Here is a 20,573-nt window from a genome sequence, read left to right on the forward strand (position 1 = left end):
AATCTTTGTAAGGACAACAGCTAAATCTTATCCTTCTTTTGACCTATATATAATGAGGAAACTATTATTTGTCATGTTTCATTCAACAAAAATAGATAAAATATTTAATTTTTTATATTATTTTTGAGATTTTCCTCACTTATTTTTTTCATCAAATGAGATTTTTTTTTTTACAAAATCCAAAAAAAAAAGAGTATAGAATAAACCCATAGGCCATGAGTTATTTTGCACTAAATGTTTAAAATATAATACATTGTGACTGTCAACAACAAATTAAAATTGAGGCCATAAATATGTATGTGCTTGTAGTGGACATAGTGCTTAATTATTGGCCCTTGCTGCTTGTTGACTTCTAGATTTTACCACAAATGGTCTTTTTACCTTTCCAAGCCCTAGGAAAAGTAACCAATAAATACCAATTTTAATTACAATTTAAAGTGCATAAATGTTTTTTTTTTAATAATTCCAACTATTCTTCTTAATATTGAAACCATTAGACTACAAAATAATAACAAATATTTATGCAAGAACAGCAGTTTTCATCCAAGGCGGTTAAAATCAAAAGTTTACGTAAAATCGTTTTTTCAGTTGTAAACTCATAAAATCTAGAGTTTAGTTGAAATCGTAAGAGTTTAATATGAAAAAATAATATTCATATATTATTATTATTATTTATATATAATTAAGTATTTTATACCTAACTAATTTTAAAAATATATATATTCAAATATAAAATTAATTAAAAATAATAATAAATAAATAATATTATAAAAAAATTGTACTTACAAAATTAATTATATTAATTTATTTATTTTAAAAAATAATTTTTTTAATTTTTAAATATAAATTTATTTTTTAAACGTAAAAACGTAAAATCGAAATTATTTATAAACTCTTAAAATCTTATTATCATAAATTTAAAATCGTAAGAATTTATCAATTTAAGAGTTTACTTAAAATCATATTTATTAACCTCACGTGAAATCGTAAAATTTTAAAAGTCAACTCGAGATTTTAACCATATAGATTAAGCGGAAAAATAAATTTATAAGCTTTATAGTATCTCACTTTGCCCTTTCCCATTTTTCTTCAAAGTGAAGGCCTGATAATTGAATCTGGACTATATATGGAGAAGGTAAACAAGGCATAAATGAGCCCAATGTACACTATATTTTTTTATGTAAGTTTTTTTTTTATGAATCAAGATCAACATCTACATTCCACATCATTAGGGCATAATTTGTATGCAAGGTAAGAAGTTTCCATTTCCATGCAATGAATAAATGTCAATTTGTTGAGGATATCCTATTACATAACATAAAATTTCTCAGACATTATCTACTTGAAATTAACAATATTAAAAAGGGTTCTTGATTTAGCAAGAGAACACCATTTATCAAACAGTTTATGAAAGATGTAGTCTTTATCGGCAAAACTTTTCTTATTTCAGCAGCCATTCATTGATTCTGTTGTTGTTGTTGTTGTTGTTTCTATTATATAAAGATCTGGTTTTTCCAGCCACAGCTCTCTGATCTATCGTCTTCTTCCTCAGCGCTCGTTCCCACAGCAGAATCGAAAGGACCTTGTGGGGATTCAGATTGGGAACTGCTACTCTGTTTCCACGATTCACTATTCTCATGATCTTTACCCGTTAATAGCCCACCAAGAATCATCACAGCCCGGTTCTCGCCGCTCGTGACCGCAGGAGCTTTTTTAGCGTTGTGGAGACGGTATTTCTGCGTTTTTATTTTCATTTGTATCAATTCAAAATCAAACATATCAAAATTGTTTAAAGATTCGAGAACATACTTGCAAATGGCTCTTCACTTCATCATTCGTGAGGCTGTCGATTTGCATTAATTCTCTTATCTGCCTCGGCGTCGCAACTGCAGATCAAATCAAAAATCAAGAATCGAAAAACTGCAATTTTTAAGGATCTGAATGGGGAAATTTACCATGGGATCCCCCGAGTTTTTGCAGGGACTCGACGAATCGCCGGTGGAGTTCAGGCGACCAGCATCGCCTTTGCTTTCTTATAGTCGTCGTCGGCTGCACCGGCTGCCGTGTAATCTGTAAATCTGATTCATTTTTACAACCCTTTACTGAAGGAACGACAAGGGGAAATCCAGAAGCAACTCGTAATTCCGGTTTATCATCGTTTCTTGTTCGATTCACAGTAAATGGCATAAATGGTTTCTTTCTTTTAGCAGAATTAGATGGATCTTCAACTAAAGACTGAACCTTTTCCTCATCGCGACCTTGTGAAATTGAATTTTGCTTTTGCTTCCGATTGTGGTCTAATTCATCACAACTCTTCCAAAGCTGAGCAGAGCTCAGCCAAGTTCTCTTATCTATACTACTATCCTTGGTTAATTCAACAATGGCTTCTTCATCTTCTCCATTAGAATAGTTTTCCTTCAAAGGTATAAATTCAACCGGCTGAAGGTCTCGTCTCTTACTACAGTGACTGATCTCTTCCGCCTCTTTCAATATCCGAATTGCTGCAACAACAAACACGAATTAATCAAAACCCATATAAGCAAACCAACAATGTAATAATTTATCTATGTAATTAATCGAAACAAACCATCATCCATAAGACGCATGCAGAGAGGAAGCTCCCGTTTGAAGGCATTGATTTTCCTCTTCTCTTGTTCTAACATCTCTACAAACCCATCTAATTTCGAAGATCTCTCTGTGATATCATCGATCGCCGATAACACTCCGAGGAAATCGATTAGCGTTTTGGGTACATAATGAAGAATCGGATCCATAATTAAATTATCAGATGAGATTCGGTTACCATGTCTCTCTCTCTCTCTCTGTATATATATATATACAGAAATGAAATGAAATGAAATGTATGTGGGGATGCGGATTGAGAGAGAGATAAGAGAGGATAAGAGAAGAACCCAAGAAGGAATCTAAAAGGGTAGAGAGAAAAAGGAGCGATCTTTAGAGAGAGAGAGACTGAGAAATGGAAGAGATGAAAAGGAAAGTGATATGTGAGAGAGAGAGAAAGGCGAAGATTCTGTTTGAGATTTCACTTACGCGTCGTCGCGTATAGCTTCTTCTCACTCGCTGCTACGAGTTAACTCATTAACATCAAACTCCCTAAACTACCCTTACCCTTGTGTTATTTTAGACATTCATTTATTTGGGATGCAAAATTCATCATTTTTTTTTATTAATTTTATAAATATTATAATGTACAACATTGGGTTGTAAATATTTATTTTTCAATCCTTGAATAATAAACTTCCTTAAAAAAAAGGTTTATGTAGAGGGGCAATGTGGTCATTATGACTTGATGCATATCTTCTAAAATGGAACACTGTAGCATTCAATGAAAGATTTGGGGGTGCAACAGTATTAATAAATGAGAGAGTGATCTAGAACTTTATTTTAAATAATCAAATTATTTAATAAAAAATATTCATATTATAAGTCACTATCACAAATACAAACAATCTAAAATTATTCAGTAATAATTTATAATAAAAACTAAAGAAATTAATATAACTTTATCTATGTGTATCATTATAAGTCAAAAGAGATAACGGAATATAAGAAAAAAATAATAATAATAATAAAAGAAAGATATATTAATATTGAATTAGTGAGAATTTATTAAACAATTTAAATAAGATTTTATATACTGGAGGGAGAAAACTGTAAATTGCCGAAATTGAATTCAAATAAAGAAAGTAGGACAGTTAGGAATCTTACCTTAATTATGGATGGTAAAAAAGGAAATAGAGAATCTAACGCGTTTTGACAATTTATTTATTATTTTAAAATATTTATTGCAAGAAGTAACAATTTGATTAAAATAAACCACCGTCCATTAAAAAAACCCAAATAAATTAAATATTATTTTCAAATAACTGAACATCAAAGAAGATTGATAGAAGATGTGTAAATTCAAATTCAAATTCTCCAAATAAAATAAGAAGAGAATAACAGATTCTAGTTAAAATAAAGAAATAATAATAATAATACAAAAAAGAAGGAATCCCATGTGTGTGTGTGTGTGAGAGAGAAGATGCTCTGTGCAAGGAAGATGAAGACAATAAATAGCATACGGCGTTATTCAGATTCCACTGAATTCAAATTTTAAAATAAAAATCTCTCCAATTAATCAGTGCTATCTGCATGCTATTGCCACGCCCCCACCTACCTTTCATTTCATTTATTTATTTATTTATTATATATCACAAATAACATTTATCATATGATGATGATATGAATATTTTTTCCATTTAATTGTGATGTTAATAAAATAGTTAGTTTTAAAAAGGAATCTATATATGTAAGAAAAAAAAAGAGAAGAATTTGGTATATATGTTGAAAAGAAATAGTCCGTTCAATGAGTATAAGATTCTCATTCGCCTGCAACCACATATGAAAGTAGTAATTGCTGTATGCTGCAATTTTATAACACATGTCACAGTTACAGAGATCAACAAACAACAAACAGACTTGTGTAGAATTTTCTAGATATACCAAACAAGAAGAAAAAATGATCTTTTGCATTACCTTCTTTCTTTCTTTCTTTCTTAAGACCTTGTTTGTTTTCATTTTTCCTATTTAGATTAATTCAAAAAGAAAAAAACAAATGTCTTTATTTGGATTTAACTGATATCTATAATAAAGTCTAAACCACACGACAGGACCACAAGACAAAGCATGCTAACTCCAATCATAACCATTTCTCGTGCATTCAAGCAAGCACCCACGACCCACAAATGTTACAGACCTAAACTAACCTAGCCTAGATCCTGTTTTGAATCGGCTTTTTTTGTACAGACCTAACCTAGAGAAGACGAAGGTTTTTTTGGAATAAAAATAGTTAAGAATATTAATATATAATAATAAAATAAAAAATTATAATTTAAAATAAAAAGTATTTAAATATTTTGCCTAATAAATTGAATGAAATAATGACTGTGAGGGAATGAGATAATGTTTTTTGAATAACCAATATGTTCATATTATTTAATATTTCTCTAGCTATAATAACTTAACAAACTAATCAATAATATTAATATCCAACCAAAATATATAATAGAAATATAAATAATTATTCTATTTGCATCAATATAAACATCAAGATTAGATGCTGTTGTTGATAATACAAATCGTACCTATGATTTTGTCAAGAATCATCATGATCGCTATAATCTGAAAACGACCCATTCATCTCAGATAGACTATCAAAGTTAATAATACTCGATTTTCCATCAAGAACATATGGTTCAATAGTCTCCCACAAGCGTTTTGCATTTTCGCCCAGAAAACCTATCCAATAAACTCTCCCTTTCTTTTTACCCTTACAAACCAAAGATCTCGCTTTCAACCCTTTCACAACTCTCTCGACATCCTCCTCCCTGCCTCCCCCCTTCAGCTTCAGTAACAGATCTCCCGACGATGTTTTATATCCCCCATACATATACCAAAACGCAAGAACCCTGGGAGATAACCATCTGTGGATTAGCTTGGGGATTCCAGGCCTACCATTTGGCCAAAACTGCTCTGCGTAGAAACTAAAAGCAACATGCGATATCGTTCTGAACGAATTCGATGTACCTTCTCCGTTCAATAGCCTGTTTGCCGGAGCTAACCACTCGCGAAACTCATCATGTATCCTCTCCTTCATATGTGATACTTGATTCTCATTGAATTCAAAAATGACAGAATGGTCTTTCCTATCTTCGTTGAATTCCATTCTCAAACCACCTAATAACATCCCAATTAAGATTTCTCTCTGTTCCACAGTAAGCTTAGGCTTTAAAGGTGTTTTTTCGACGATTTCTTTCCTGTCTAAACTCCGGTTATATTCAATTTTCTCCTTATAAGATGGCTCGGCGTCGTACTTCATCTGACACATTAATACGTACATCTGTTCTGCCTTGACATGTTCGCCGCTAGTTAGATAACAGCCTAAAAGAAAGTTGCATGATCGGTTGTTCACGCCAACTCCAGCAGTATTAACCATCTGACTGAAGATATCCTCTGCCTTTCGAACATTCCCAATTCGAACCAAAGAATTTAGGTATATATTGTAGATGGTTCGATTCGGACTGCATTTTTCAACGCTCCACAAAAAAGCTAACTCTAGTTTATCGTATAAATCTAACTTAAGGAACATATTCATCAAATCAATGAACGATGGCATTAATGGCTTAAGACCACTTTCCGCAAACTCTTCCATAAGAGACTCTGCAAGTTCTACTTCATTTACTCTGCATAGAATCTCTATAATTTTGTGGTAAGCCGAAACAGTTTTTTTAGTAGTACCTTTAAATATCTCCAGTGACTTAAGAGGCTGTCCTGCATTGGCATAAGCTTCTATTTTGTACACAATGGCTTTAGATGGCAAAGAACTATCGTATATTCTTTCGGCTTCATCTACATTTCCTTCCTTGGCGCATACTCTCAAGATTGACAGTCGAATTTCTTGACTCTCTTGGTACCCTTCTCTTTTCATTTCTGCCCTCAAGGATGCTATCCTTTCTTTGTCTATTGAATCTTGATAACTGTGAATCCAGATCAAACCGCTATAGATATCCCTGTGAATCTGCAGACCAGATGAGGTCAAGTTATGGTAAATGAACTCTGCTTCTTTTAGATAATTCTTGCAGGAGCTCCCTGTTTTGCTAACTAATGATCTGAAAAGAGAGTTATGCAAACTGAGACGTGGTTTGTAGCCTCCTAATTGAATCATTCGCTTGTAGGTTTTACATGCTTCTTGTATGTAACTCTTATCTTGTGAGCTCAGATAGGCTACAATTAGTATATGGAAAGTTGATTCGTTTGGTACTCTTCCTTGATTGATGATATCATCGAATATTTCTCTACATTTTGTGGATTTCCTCTCCTTGCCCATGTAATCTGCTAGTTTAGTGGCAAGTGCGAAATCGAAGCGAAACCAATGTTGTTCCATCATCCATTTGTATACCTAGGGCAAAAGAAAAGGAAAAAACTAGGTCAAATAAGAAGGAAAAAATGCAGAGAGAATGTAGAGAAGATGAGAATTACCCGAAAACTGGTTTCGTTCTCGCGAATCCGGAGACAATGAAACGCTAAATAAGTGGCATCTTCTTGCCTTACCCATTTCCTCTGCGCGTTGAGTATCCGAGTTAGAGTTGTGCCCTTGTGGGATGGCAATTCCTTGCACAGCCAAGCTAATTTCGATCTCCTCCATTGCTCAGGAAGCTCGTCTAGTTCTTTTACCTCGAGTACAGGCGAATTCAACGGTTTCATGTCAATCGATCCGAAAGTGTCATCGAACTTAAAAATGTCAATCTCGCTATACTCTGAACCGTCATAATGAACATTGGACTCTGTTTCACCGGCAAACTGTTGGACCAAAGTATCCGACGCAGAAGAAACGGAGAAAGTCTGCGCGAAGGTAGATAAACGACGATTTTCGTGACGAAGAGATAGAGCGCGGCGGGGGAGGGGTCGGTGGACGGTGACTGAGGAACGGGGATTGGTGTAGTGAAAGACGGAATCAATAAGAGGGAATAGTGATAGCTCTACTACTACAGTTTTGACCATAGGCATCTCCGGTCCGGAAAATCTCGTCGGTAAGGCGCCGGCGGCAGGTTCTCTCACTTGAGCCGGTAAGGTAGCTAAGCTAAATAGTGATGAATCAAAGAATTTTCATTCTTTCGATTCTCCACAATTCTGCTCCCGAGATTGAATAAATGTTTAAAAAAAAATAAAAAATAATATAAAATATTAAGAGAAGTAAATTATATAAAGAATTCTTCACATGGCTAATGTAATAATTAAATTCAAATAAATGAAAATGACACAAAAAAAAAAAAAAATACTGTTTTTATTTAGCATAGAAAGGACCTTCGATTATTTTGTTACAACATAAATAAAATCTAAATAGTCCCATAAAAAAGATCACGATAGTAAACGCAGACCGGACTCATCACGAAAATCGTACATTTTGATATGCCCACATTGATAGATGACCTGCGCCAAAAACACAAAACGTAAATACCTTCTAAACAATGGTTAGAACACGCCCATAACCGAGGAAACGGATAAACACAATTCACGTAGTCAATCTCAGTTCACAGGTGAGCACCCTAACGACGAAAACGGGACTATTTGGAAACACTTTTTGATTTTGTTCATGGATCTGAATGAGATAAATCTTGAATTTATGTTTTCAAATGAGAGTTCTTAATTTTATTTTTGCACAGTTCACCATTATTTGAAAATAGTCACTTATAAAAGCATGGTGCAAATTGACCTCTTATGGAAACAAGGGCAAGTAAGTAAGCCCAGTGTTTTCAGGAATTCCCATCATGAGGTTTAGATTCTGCAAAGCTTGACCAGAAGCACCTTTGACAAGATTATCAATCTGCAAACAAACAAACAAAAACTCACAAACTCGATACATAAACTATCATATGAAATAAAAAAATATTTAATCAAATATCTAGAAAGAAAGTTACCACAGATATTATAATTGCTCGTCCAGGAATGCGGTCAGGGAAGACATTAATAAGACAGTGGTTTGAACCTCGAACATGTCGAGTATGGGGGACTACTTTTTCCTCACACACAACCACAAATTCTTCTTTCTGAAATTAAGAGAGGCAAGACGTATGAGTACTCTTTTCGAGACAAAGGTTTTTTCAAACGCATTGTTTGCATAATTGTGTGAACGGTTTGTAATGTGGAAGGAGAAATTAAATTATGGTTTTCATTAAAGACAGGTACCTCATAAGTGATTTTCAGTTGTTTGTACAAGTCATCCACAGATACTCCTTGAGCCATTTCCACATAAATAGTTGATTGCATACCGCGGCTCTGAAAAAAAAAATTAACGAGTGAGACAAAATAGGAATCACAAACTATTCCATACAACCGCAAATTCTGATTTAATTACCATTGGCATCAAATGAGGAGTAAAACTGACTGTAACATCCGAAATTGCAGCCTCTGATAAACCCTGTTCTATTTCTGGAACTGGAAATTACAAAAGAAAATGTTTATTCCCACAATACTAATGATTGAGATTTCTTCGAATCCAAAAGGTCTTGTTCCACATCCCAATTCAAATAACTGATTTCTGGAGTCTGTTTTATCAAATTACCTTTGCTTTTAAAGGGCATTTTGTTTTATGACTAGAATGATAAGATTGGGGATGATAGGGTAGTGGATTATTTGAGAATAAATTCAAATAAGAAGAAGCTCAACATTATTAACATGGTTAGAACCAAAATACTCACCATGACGATGCGAAGTGATACCATAAGAATGGATTCCTTCAGCAATTTCAGTGTATAAATTTGCCTCCTTGGCTCCACGTCCTACAAAGAATTGATTTTGTTTTTGTTCTTTAATGTGACTAAATAGTGTGAATGGAATAATTTTTTTTAATTTAATACTCACCTGCACCACTCACTCCAGATTTGGCATCAATAATGAGATTCTTAAACCCTATGAGCTTAGCCTGCAAGTGGGTTAAAATTTAGAAACCATTAAATGTGTGCTAAAAAGACAGAAAATGCAATAATGATTAAACAAACCTTAATCAAAGGAATCAGAGGAAGCTGAATTGATGTGGGATAACAACCCGGATTAGCAACAAGACGCGCATTTACAATTTCATTCCTATTGATCTCTGTCAACCCATATACTGCTTCTTCCTGCCATATAGAAAACACTAGAGATTTGTTACAACGGTCAAGAAAAGAAATTTACTGGATTATATTAAAGAACGGATTTATTCAGACCTGCAATTCAGATGCTTTGTGAGGTTGACCATACCATTTCTCATATTGGTTAATGTCTTTCAAGCGGAAGTCCTTCATTAACCAAAAACAACTTAAGATCAGAAAACATAAGATCTCACAGGACCAATGTAGTGAAAAAATTCAGGTCTTACAGCAGAAAGATCGACAATCTTTAGCCTTTTAGGAAGTGCTTTTATTATTTCCTGTAAAAAAAGAAGCAACAAACCATTGACCTAATTTTTTCACTTATCATAGAAATGAAAAAAAGAACATTCACAGAATCGTTCATGCCTGTGTCGTTCCATGTGGCAAACAACAAAACACAGCGTCAACATCATCAAAATCTGCATCCTTGACAGCAACCATTTCTGGTAAATCCTGCAACATTTCGCATGTACCAATAAATTCACGAAAAGGCATAACAATAATGTGCTTGATCCTTCCATTAGGTTGTCATTTCACAAATTCACATACAATAACTAGCATATGAAGAACCATACTTGTGTTACTAGGTGAGGAAAAACTGAGCCAATTGACTGTCCAGCTTTCCTGTCAGCAGTCATAACAGTAATGCCAAAGGATGGATGATTTGCAAGAAGCCGAACAATCTGCATTGAATTGGAAGAATGTTACTAAAAATACATTTGACTTCCAAACAGTTTAGATTATCTTCAATCAGTAATACCTCTGAACCAGTATAGCCACTGGCCCCAAGAACACCAATTCGAACAGGCTTTCCAGAAACTTGTCCTGGGGCCTGATCAAATTGCAAGTTTTGCTGAATTGAAGTGGCTGCATTTCTAACGCAGAGGTTCCCAGTCTTCAAGTTTCTAACTTCGTCCTTCAATTCAAGACCCATTAATTAATTATAGGTAAGATAAAAAACTAATGACTCTGGTCATCACAGTCTCTAGGAAGGAAAGAAAATTAAACAAAAGGAGGAAACTGTAGCCAGAAAATTCTCAAACGTTTTATCTGTAGTGCAAACCAGAAAGCAGTAAACATGATTTTAGCCTGAGGTCTACAATAATTGCAAGAGGGTTAATAATAATTACCTTCCGCAAACATCGTCCGCCGAAACAAATGGAGCTGAAAGCGTTTGCTGAGCTCATTTTCGGTAGAGAAGAAGATATAAATGAATGGGCTCAAAATCAACTCTAATGAGAATGCTTTGGCCAATGGAGCGATGAAATCCGCCTGAAACCTAGCGCCGATGCGACGGTGGAATAGAAACTTCCCCACTGAGTTGGTACCGCCGGCGAGTTGCAATTTGCAAGAGGGAGAACAAAATTAGACGGCTGCCTAGGGAGAGATAAACTAAACAACGACAAGCACCTTGTTTGATTTTGGGTTAATGAGATACTAATTTCAAAACATATAAATTTTATATTAAATATCATTTACAAAATATTACAGAAATATTCAAACAATAAGGGTAATTATGTTACTGTTATTTAATAAAATAATATTTGATAAAAAATATTATTGAAAGCATATTCAAAAACAAACCAGGCTTAAGGATTGAATACCTAAACAGTCCACTTTCTCACCGGAACCTATTAGTTTAAAACTCTATTTAAGGGTTAATATTTTACCTTTTATACAAGTTTAAATGAAAATTTTATATTTATTTCGAAAACGGTTAAATATATAATTTCTAATAATTACGTTTAAAAAATAATATGTATTTTAATTAAATATTTTATTGATATGAGTGAAGAAGTTGGTTCATTTTATGTTTTTAGGAAAAATTAAATTTATTTTTAATAATTCACATCATTTTTTTTAATATATAAGCTTATAAGAGCTTATTTGATTAATCTTAAAAATAACTTATTATTATAAGATTTTTTTTAATCGGTCCCAAATGAATTAACTTAGAAATTGAAAATGGGAACAAAAACATGTTCTTTGTTCCAGATAAACAAAGACAGACAAATAGTATAATGTAAAGTAACTTTCATTTAGAGTTTGTTTGACGTTGTTATTTAAAAGTTTTTAGTATGCTTTTATTTATAAACTGGTTTGATCAAAAATATATTAATTATTTGAGTTTTTAATTAATTAAATTATTATAATATTTGTTTGTATTTAAATTTTATAAGAATAGTAGGAGTGTTTTAGTATTTTAATTAAAAATAATAATAAAATATTTAATTTTGAATAATAAATAGAAAGAAAAAATGATTGATACAGCCTACAGGTGTTTTAAAGATTTTATATAATTTCTTACCAAAAAAAATATCAATCATATTACACTGTTATTTATTCATTTTAACCTATAAGTTACTAATTTTAAGTAATAAAATATTTTTACTTTATTTTTTTTTTTGTAAGGAAAGAATTACAATTTTATTTATAAAATTGGAGGGATGTATCAAATTTATTTATAAAGTTGTAAAATTCTATTTATATCTATAAACTTGTAAAAAAGTGTCAAAATTAATCAACTTAACATAATTTATGAAACCACGTTAGTTTTCTATGCATATGGTGAAATTGAAATATTTTAATTTTATTACTTTTATTTATTTATTTATTAGACGGAGGTCTCTTTAGAATTATAAAATTAGGTTAAAATATGTATATATATACTGCCATGTGGATGAAAATTTAACTCCGTTTCATAATTTTGACACTTTTTGACAAGTTTATATACATAAATAAAATTTTACAACTTTATAAATAAATTTGACACCTCTCTCCAATTTGTAAATAAAATTGACATTCTTCCTATTTTTTTAATTTAAAACATTTTTTTTAAGTTAATATTTATAAATAAAATATTTTTGGTATATATATAACTATGTTATCCTAATTTTAAAAAACATTTAATATGAAGATATCTTAATAAAAACGGATGACATACGAAAATGTGATGGTAATGTTTGAATATAGTATTTTCTGTTTATAATCTCTTGTTTTTTATAATGTATGAATGTTACCTATTAGTTTTTTAGGGTCTTTTGATTGTCATCTTTAATCATAATTAGAGTTCGTCTAACTTTGATTTGAGACGTTTCGACTTTTGAGATTTTAATTAAACTAGAAAGATCCAAATGCGATGCACACGGATAAAAATATATTATTACAATGTCCCGCGTTTATCAAATTTGTTATTGAATTTAAAATATAAAGTGTTATTAGCCTAGTTGGTTAAAAAATTGTACTTGTTTTTGTTAGGTTGAAACATACATTTAACATTTTTAATTTTATTTTAACTGTTTTAAGTTTATGGGCGGGTCAATTCAAAATCCAAATATCTATTTACTCTCAAATATATATCCAAATTAACCACAGCTCTCGATTCGGCAATCTGAACACTTTCAAAATTAAGCATCATTATATATATATATAGTTTGTTTAACCGTTTAAAAAAAACATTTAACCAACTAAATTATATTAATTTTGTTAAAAATAATATAAACTTATTATATTTATTTAATAAAATATAAAAAATAAGAATTAAAAAATAATTATAAATTAATTTTTTTGAATTAGAGCACCAAAATTCTTAGGCCCGTTCTGTTCTCTAATCGGGGGTGGAACGTGACTATATTTTTTTAGAGAAATGATATTCTCAACGACAAGTTAGCAAAAGCAAGGCCACGAATCCTACGTGGCCGGCCTTGCCAGCTAGGAGAGAGAAAAAAATAAAAATAAAATTAAAATTTTCTATTTTCCCCCCAAAACCAAAATCCTATTATTTCTATCTTTTTATTTCCCCCAAAATCAAAATCTTATTCTTTCTCTCTCTTTTGTTTCATTCTCTCTCTTTCTATTTTGTTTCATTTTTCCTAAACCCACCGGCGATTCTCTTCTTTCATTTTCACCGACTTCTCTTCCGATCGATCGAAATGCTAAGACTTCTTCCGTTAATGAAACGTTTCATTTTTTCCCAAAACCAAAACTCCCACGACAATCTCTCTCTTTATTTTTCGTTTTCGTTTCCCAAAACCCAACCCACTGTCGATCTTACTGAAACGTTTCATCGACTTCTATCTTCCGATCGATTGAAATATAAAGTCTTTTTTCTTTCTTTCGTTTATCTTCCGTTCGAAATGATTGTCATATCAATATTTATGTTTAACGTTTATGGTTTAGTTGCTGAATCGATTTAGATTAGAGTTCTAAAAGATCTGGATCGATTACAATAAGATTATTGACTAGAAATGCTAGTTTCGGGACCAGAAAAGCTGGTTTCGGGACAAAAAATGCTGGTTTCGGGACCCGAAACGGAAAAAAAAATATTTTTTTTTTTTTGGAAATGAGTGGTTTCGAGACCATAAATGAGTGATTTCGGGACCCGAAATGAGTGGTTTCGGGACCAGAAATGAGTGATTTTGGGACACTTTTTTTTAATTTTTTTTTTAATCTGAAACATTATAATGAATCTTAGAAAATCAAAAATAATTGAAGATAATGTTATTATACTAGAAATTTACATAATTAAACATTTATTTACAATGTTACAATCTGTCATTTATATCACATTTAAAATACAACCTACAATTTGAGAGATCTCAAATAATCTCATTTCTTCATTAACTTGATCAATAAGAAGATTTGGATCTTCATACATGACTTACAAATCAAATTAACATTACAATAAGATGATTGGTTTATAAAAAAAATAAAATAGCCATAAAAGATCGTATAGAAACCATTTCGGAGTTTGAAATCACCCTAAAATGGTGATTTCGGGACAAAAAATGCTGGTTTCGGGACCAGAAAAGCTGGTTTCGGGACCCGAAATGAGTAGTTTCGGGACCCGAAATGAGTAGTTTCGGGACCCGAAACGGAAAAAAAAAAAAAAAAATTTTTTGAAAATGAGTGGTTTCGGACCCGAAATGAGTGGTTTCGGGACCCGAAATAAGTGGTTTCGGGACTAGAAATGAGTGATTTCGGAACACTTTTTTTAATCTGAAACATTATAATGAATCTTAGAAAATCAAAAATAATTGAAGATAATGTTATTATACTAGAAATTTACATAATTAAACATTTATTTACAATGTTACAATCTGTCATTTATATCACATTTAAAATACAACCTACAATTTGAGAGATCTCAAATAATCTCATTTCTTCATTAACATGATCAATAAGAAGATTTGGATCTTCATACATGACTTACAAATCAAATTAACATTACAATAAGATGATTGGTTTATAAAAAAATAAAATAGCCATAAAATATCGTATAGAAACCATTTCGGAGTTTGAAATCACTCTAAAATGGTGATTTCGGGACAAAAAATGCTGGTTTTGGGACTAGAAATGCTAGTTTCGGGACCAAAAAAGCTGGTTTCGGGACCAGAAATGAGTAGTTTCGGGACCCGAAACGAAAAAAAAAAAAAAATTTTTTTTTTTTGGAAATGAATGGTTTCGGGACCCGAAATGAGTGGTTTCGAGACCCGAAATAAGTGGTTTTGGGACCAGAAATGAGTGATTTCGGGACACTTTTTTTAATTTATTTTTAATCTGAAACATTATAATGAATCTTAGAAAATCAAAAATAATTGAAGATAATGTTATTATACTAGAAATTTACATAATTAAACATTTATTTATAATGTTACAATCTGTCATTTATATCACATTTAAAATACAACCTACAATTTGAGAGATCTCAAATAATCTTATTTCTTCATTAACTTGATCAATAAGAAGATTTGGATCTTCATACATGACCTACAAATCAAATTAACATTACAATAAGATTATTGGTTTATAAAAAAATAAAATAGCCATAAAAGATCGTATAGAAACCATTTCGGAGTTTGAAATCACCCTAAAATGGTGATTTCGGGACAAAAAATGCTGGTTACGGGACTAAAAATACTAGTTTCGGGACCAAAAAAGCTGGTTTCAGGACCAGAAAAGCTGGTTTCGGGACCCGAAACGAAAAAAAAAAAAATTTTTTTTTTTTTGGAAATGAGTGGTTTCGGGACCCGAAATGAGTGGTTTCGGGACCCGAAATGAGTGGTTTCGGGACCCGAAATAAGTGGTTTCGGGACCCGAAATAAGTGGTTTCGGGACTAGAAATGGTTTTTTTTACAACCTAATTGAAATTAGTTCTGCAACTAAACCCATAACAATAGCCAAACATTATATAATCATACTTCCGGGTCCCGAAATCACATTTTCGGGACCCATAACAGCCAAACATTATATAATCATACTTTTGGGTCTCTAAACCATCCATTTCCGGACCCATAATGCAGCAAATACACAATAATCATAGTTTTCTATCGTTAAAATCATTAAAATTATTAAAATCCCTAACCCTAACCGCAAAAAGCTAAACGATCTTCAAATCATTAAAATGATCTACGATTCTAAAAGAGAAAATGTTATTTACCTTGTCCTTTGAGATCTGAGAGATCTTGGAGTCTTGTATGGAGATGTACCTGGACCACCAGCCTGAAAAGATAATATGAAGTGAACACGAAGACAGACAATGAAGTGAACATACACGAAAGAGTTCTCTTACCATTTTCGATCGAAAGAAGATGAAGAAAGTAGAAGAAATCGGGGATGCCGGAGAAAAAAATCGCCAGAGAAGAAATCGGGGTTCGCCGAAAGTGATAAATGAAAAGAAGAAAGAGAGGGAAGAAGAAAGAGGGGGAAACTGAAATATTTAATTTTTTTTATTTTGTTTTGCTTTTTCTCTCTCCTAGCTGGCAAGACCACGTGGGATTCGTGGCCTTGCTTTCGCTAACCCTTCGTTGGGTTTATCAATACTCATTTTTTTATTGTTGATTAGGTTCCTTTATATTCATCAGAAAGTCAATAAATGATTAGGCTTATGTATAACAAGATTCGTAATTTACAATGAAATTGAATACGATACAACTAATTTGTGTTTTTGAGCCTTTGACACCATATTATTTTGAATTTTTGCCCCAATCTTTATGGGGTCGTTATATTTGTCATATATAGTTGTTTGTAATGAAAAATGACTATTAAAATAGTTTATAATTAATCACAAGTTATTATATTAATGCAACCACTTAAATTTAACAATTGATTAATACAACATGTACATGATCAAGTGGAGCTTTAGTATATATATATATATATATGTTGGTTTAACTACATTAATGCAATTTGAATGAATTGTTCCTTATAAAAAAAATGCATGGAAATAGTAATTAAGAAATGGGGCCAAATTTAAAAAAAAAATCAAAAATATAATTTTGTTCCCTTGTACACAAATAATACTGATGGCTGGTTTGTAATTTGTATGTCTCGATCTTCATTATGATGATATGATTGAGACGTGTAGAGAGAAGAGAATATAATAGATAAATCGCCCTTTGAAATCTTCAATGGCCACTTTAAGGATATTCTTTTATATATATATGGTGATATATATATCATGAAGTGAAAGAAGATAGAGAAGACGCGGAGAGAAGATTGGAAGATTATTATTATATTTATAAATATGGTGATAACGAGATTTGAAATATGTATGGATCTGCTGAAATTAGCCGTTGAATTCGTCATCGCCTTGGTCACTCACATCGGCGAAGCCTTCCACCACCACCACCAGAGAATTAATACTAATATTAATGTCCCCCCATTAATTCCTTTCCTCGGCCTCTTCCCTTAATCCCTCCGCCGCCCTCCGCCGCCCTCCACCGCCGCTTCCCTCCGGACGCCACCCTCCCTCCGCCGCCGTCAGAAAAATAAATCAATGTATATATATATATACAGCTAGCTACTTTCTTACAACTCTTTTAATCTATCTAGCTAGCCAGCCAGCCTATATGAAGCTTGAATTGCATCAAGATTCTTTTTTTTCTTCTTCTTATTAATATAATAAAACTTTCATTATCTTGTTCATTTCTCTTTTAAATTATTGATTTATGATTATGATTTTATGCGCTAGAATATTCTTTCAGGGAACTGTAATGGCGGTAACCGCCTCAATTAGTGTTTTGAGATAGAACAGATAATGCATGCAAGTAGCTAACAAAATATTTAAGTATATATATATATATTTTGGATTTTAGGAAGTTAAAAAAATATTTAAGTACAATTAAAAAAATCAATATATTAAATATAGTCAATACAGCTGACCGATTACACAATCTAATAATTTAAGTGTTAACTAATAGGGCTATTAGATAAGAAGATAAGGATAAATAAAATTGAAGTTGGAGATTTCGAATCACATGTCGTCTGTTACACATCCACCTAACCTGACATCTTTACACTATATTCCAATTTGGGTTTGTTTGATATTTGATTATTTTTTGGGTTTTTGAAAATAATTATTGTTCTATCAAATAATAAATAATTGACTAGATTTTTTTATTAGGTTGAATTATTAAAATTAAATCTTATAAGTGATTGAAAAGAAATTTAATGGGATATATGACTAAGTAAAAATTCTATCAAATTAATTCATATAGAGATTTTTATTAATGTTTTTGAAATGTGTTTCCAAGGAGGTCTTCTCTCTTTGTAAAGAAAAGGCTGTTACTTTATATTATTTAAATATACCATCACATGACATCCAAATTATCCTTAATCCAAACAAATAAAAAAATAATTTTGAATACTCATTGACTAAGTTTTCAGGAAATAGTGATTTATTTGTAGTTTACTTTTTATGTTAGTGGTGTTAGTTATGTTGTTTTTCTTTCAAAGTATGTAGACATAAATAAATCAGTTTCTTTTATGAATGCATGTGTGTGTTTTATCTGGCATTAATTCTTTGCTATAATTTTCATCTGTGTTGTCCTATATACAAGAGTAGTGATTGTGAGAAAAATCCTAAATATGAGAGATGATAAAATGAACAGTTTCATCCATTTACATCATTTTGATGATCAACACTGCCATAATTAGCGCAAACTAATAGATAATCTTTTGAGGGCAAAGAACTTGTGAAAAATCATTGAGGAAGGTGTTGCAGAGCCGATCACTGGAGCGATGTTAAGCGTTGAAGTGAAAGTTCGATTGCATGAAACAACTACAAAAGACTACAAAGTGAAGCCTCTTTTGTATCATGCATTGGATAGAAGAACGTTTGAGCAAATTTTGGATACAAAACTTCCATTATTGTGTGGGATTCTCTAAATAGTAAGTTTGGAGGAAATAAGCGTGTTAAAAGATCGTTGTTGAACACTCTGAGAAGGGAGTTCAAAGTTTTTGAAATGAAGAAAGATGATAACATCAATGACTACTTCACGAAGGTCATGACTGTTCAAATCAAATGAGAAGTAACACAAAATAATGCCAGACTATATGGTGGTGGAGAAAATACTACGTACATTGATAGAAGGATTCACTGCATTGTCGTATCCAAAGAAGAGGCAAACGATACAAGGACCATGTCCATAGATGAATTGCAAAGTTCATGAACAAAAATTCAAAAGGGTGGAAAAGAAGAAGGCAGACACTAAGGATTTCTAATGAAAAAGGAAGAGGACACTGTTCAAATTGGAGGAGAGGAATAGGCCAAAGCAGGGGAAGAAATATTGATAAATCAAGAATATAATGTTTCTATTGTCACAAGTTGGGGCACTATCGATCTAAATGTCCTAGTTGGGTGATAAAGCAAACTATGCTAATGAGAATGAGGAAAAAATAGGCACTCTTGCTAATGGCCTCTGTAGACACCTGAGACTTGGTTTTCAGAGTTGGATCGAAGTTTTAATCAAATTGTGAAGTTAGGAAATAGTGCAAGGTTAACAGTGACTAGAAAAAAGGAATTGTGAAATTAAAGATAAAAGAGATCAGTCAAATCATCACTGAGGTATAATATAATCATGAACTTATTGACAATTTAATTAGTATCATCCTCAAAAAGGCTGATTGAACATAATGAGAAATAGAATGTTTGTTATCATTGCTGCTGTGTTGTCTAGTGAAGGCAATAACACATTGAAAATGTCTTGTTTTCAAACAACTGATGGAGATTTGTCTCAACTATGATGCAAACTCAAAAAATGGCAAGGAACTGCCCATGACCAGCTATTAAATTGTCTAAGAATGCATATTCATGTAAGGTACCACTTCATTCGTGATATATCAAATGAAAAGGTAATTGAATTTGTTCATTGTTCTACATTAGCAGATTTTATGAATAAGGAAGTTAAGTTTGATGTCTTTGAGAAGTTAAAAAAATTAATGGGAATGAAAAACTTGGTTGATTTAAACTGTAATGCTCATACATATATATTCAATTTAGGGGAGAGTTGGTAAGGAAAAAGACTGTTACTTTAAGCTATTAGTCTTTAGAAACAGTTATGTACTATGATCTATTTTATAGTAGTAACTTACAGTTTATATTAGTGTGTGTTTTATCTGTCATCAATTCGTTTTTGCTATCAGTCTTCCCAGTTCTTGACCATCTGAGAAATCGGTCCATCGTGTATTTTCACTTGTTTGCTACTTAAACCCATAATAGGTACCTTCAGAAAAATCTTAGAACTTCTAAAAGCTTCTACACAAAAACCCGCAATCCATTTTCATTTCTGAAGAGGAAGAAAAAAAACAGCTCTACTGATAAAAACCCTTTCGAGTTTGGTGGAAAACATCTGAAATTACCTGATTAAGCATCCATTTAAAACCTGTACATTTGTTCTTGGAAGCACTTGTCAGCTAATCAAGATTGTAAATCTCATCTAATGTTTCAACAATGCATTACTTCTCCGGGTTTCACTGAAAATATTTCTCCATTAGAACTTATGTTGACTCGAACCATCCACTGCCCGATCTCTGCATATAATAAAATAAACAGGGCAATCTTCTTCATACATCAATCAATAAAAAGCTAAAAAACAAATT

The 20,573-nt window shown here is 32.0% G+C and overlaps 3 protein-coding genes across 3 annotated transcripts; all 3 read right to left on the minus strand.

The window, feature by feature from the left end:
* Positions 1-1,339: 1,339 nt before the first annotated feature.
* LOC124932284 (transcription factor HHO2-like) lies at positions 1,340-2,970 on the minus strand. Its single transcript, XM_047472899.1, has 4 exons — positions 2,588-2,970; positions 1,956-2,501; positions 1,810-1,886; positions 1,340-1,736 (listed from the first exon to the last, which is right to left on the minus strand). The coding sequence occupies exons 1-4, from the start codon at positions 2,772-2,774 to the stop codon at positions 1,494-1,496; spliced, it is 1,053 nt and encodes a 350-aa protein (XP_047328855.1). The 5' UTR covers positions 2,775-2,970; the 3' UTR covers positions 1,340-1,493.
* Positions 2,971-5,072: 2,102 nt separating this feature from the next.
* On the minus strand, positions 5,073-7,683 carry LOC124930189 (pentatricopeptide repeat-containing protein At2g15820, chloroplastic). Its single transcript, XM_047470546.1, has 2 exons — positions 7,042-7,683; positions 5,073-6,961 (listed from the first exon to the last, which is right to left on the minus strand). The coding sequence occupies exons 1-2, from the start codon at positions 7,567-7,569 to the stop codon at positions 5,159-5,161; spliced, it is 2,331 nt and encodes a 776-aa protein (XP_047326502.1). The 5' UTR covers positions 7,570-7,683; the 3' UTR covers positions 5,073-5,158.
* Positions 7,684-7,739: 56 nt separating this feature from the next.
* Positions 7,740-11,084, minus strand: LOC124929386 (probable N-acetyl-gamma-glutamyl-phosphate reductase, chloroplastic). The gene is made up of 14 exons (XM_047469737.1): positions 10,823-11,084; positions 10,453-10,608; positions 10,268-10,375; positions 10,059-10,145; positions 9,920-9,970; positions 9,768-9,839; positions 9,561-9,680; positions 9,424-9,484; positions 9,261-9,341; positions 8,918-8,997; positions 8,749-8,838; positions 8,481-8,609; positions 8,276-8,386; positions 7,740-7,992 (listed from the first exon to the last, which is right to left on the minus strand). The coding sequence occupies exons 1-13, from the start codon at positions 10,877-10,879 to the stop codon at positions 8,279-8,281; spliced, it is 1,200 nt and encodes a 399-aa protein (XP_047325693.1). The 5' UTR covers positions 10,880-11,084; the 3' UTR covers positions 7,740-7,992; positions 8,276-8,278.
* Between the last annotated feature and the right edge of the window lie 9,489 nt (positions 11,085-20,573).

Source organism: Impatiens glandulifera, chromosome 3 (genome assembly GCF_907164915.1).
Source record: "Impatiens glandulifera chromosome 3, dImpGla2.1, whole genome shotgun sequence".
Classification (NCBI taxonomy): Eukaryota; Viridiplantae; Streptophyta; class Magnoliopsida; order Ericales; family Balsaminaceae; genus Impatiens; species Impatiens glandulifera.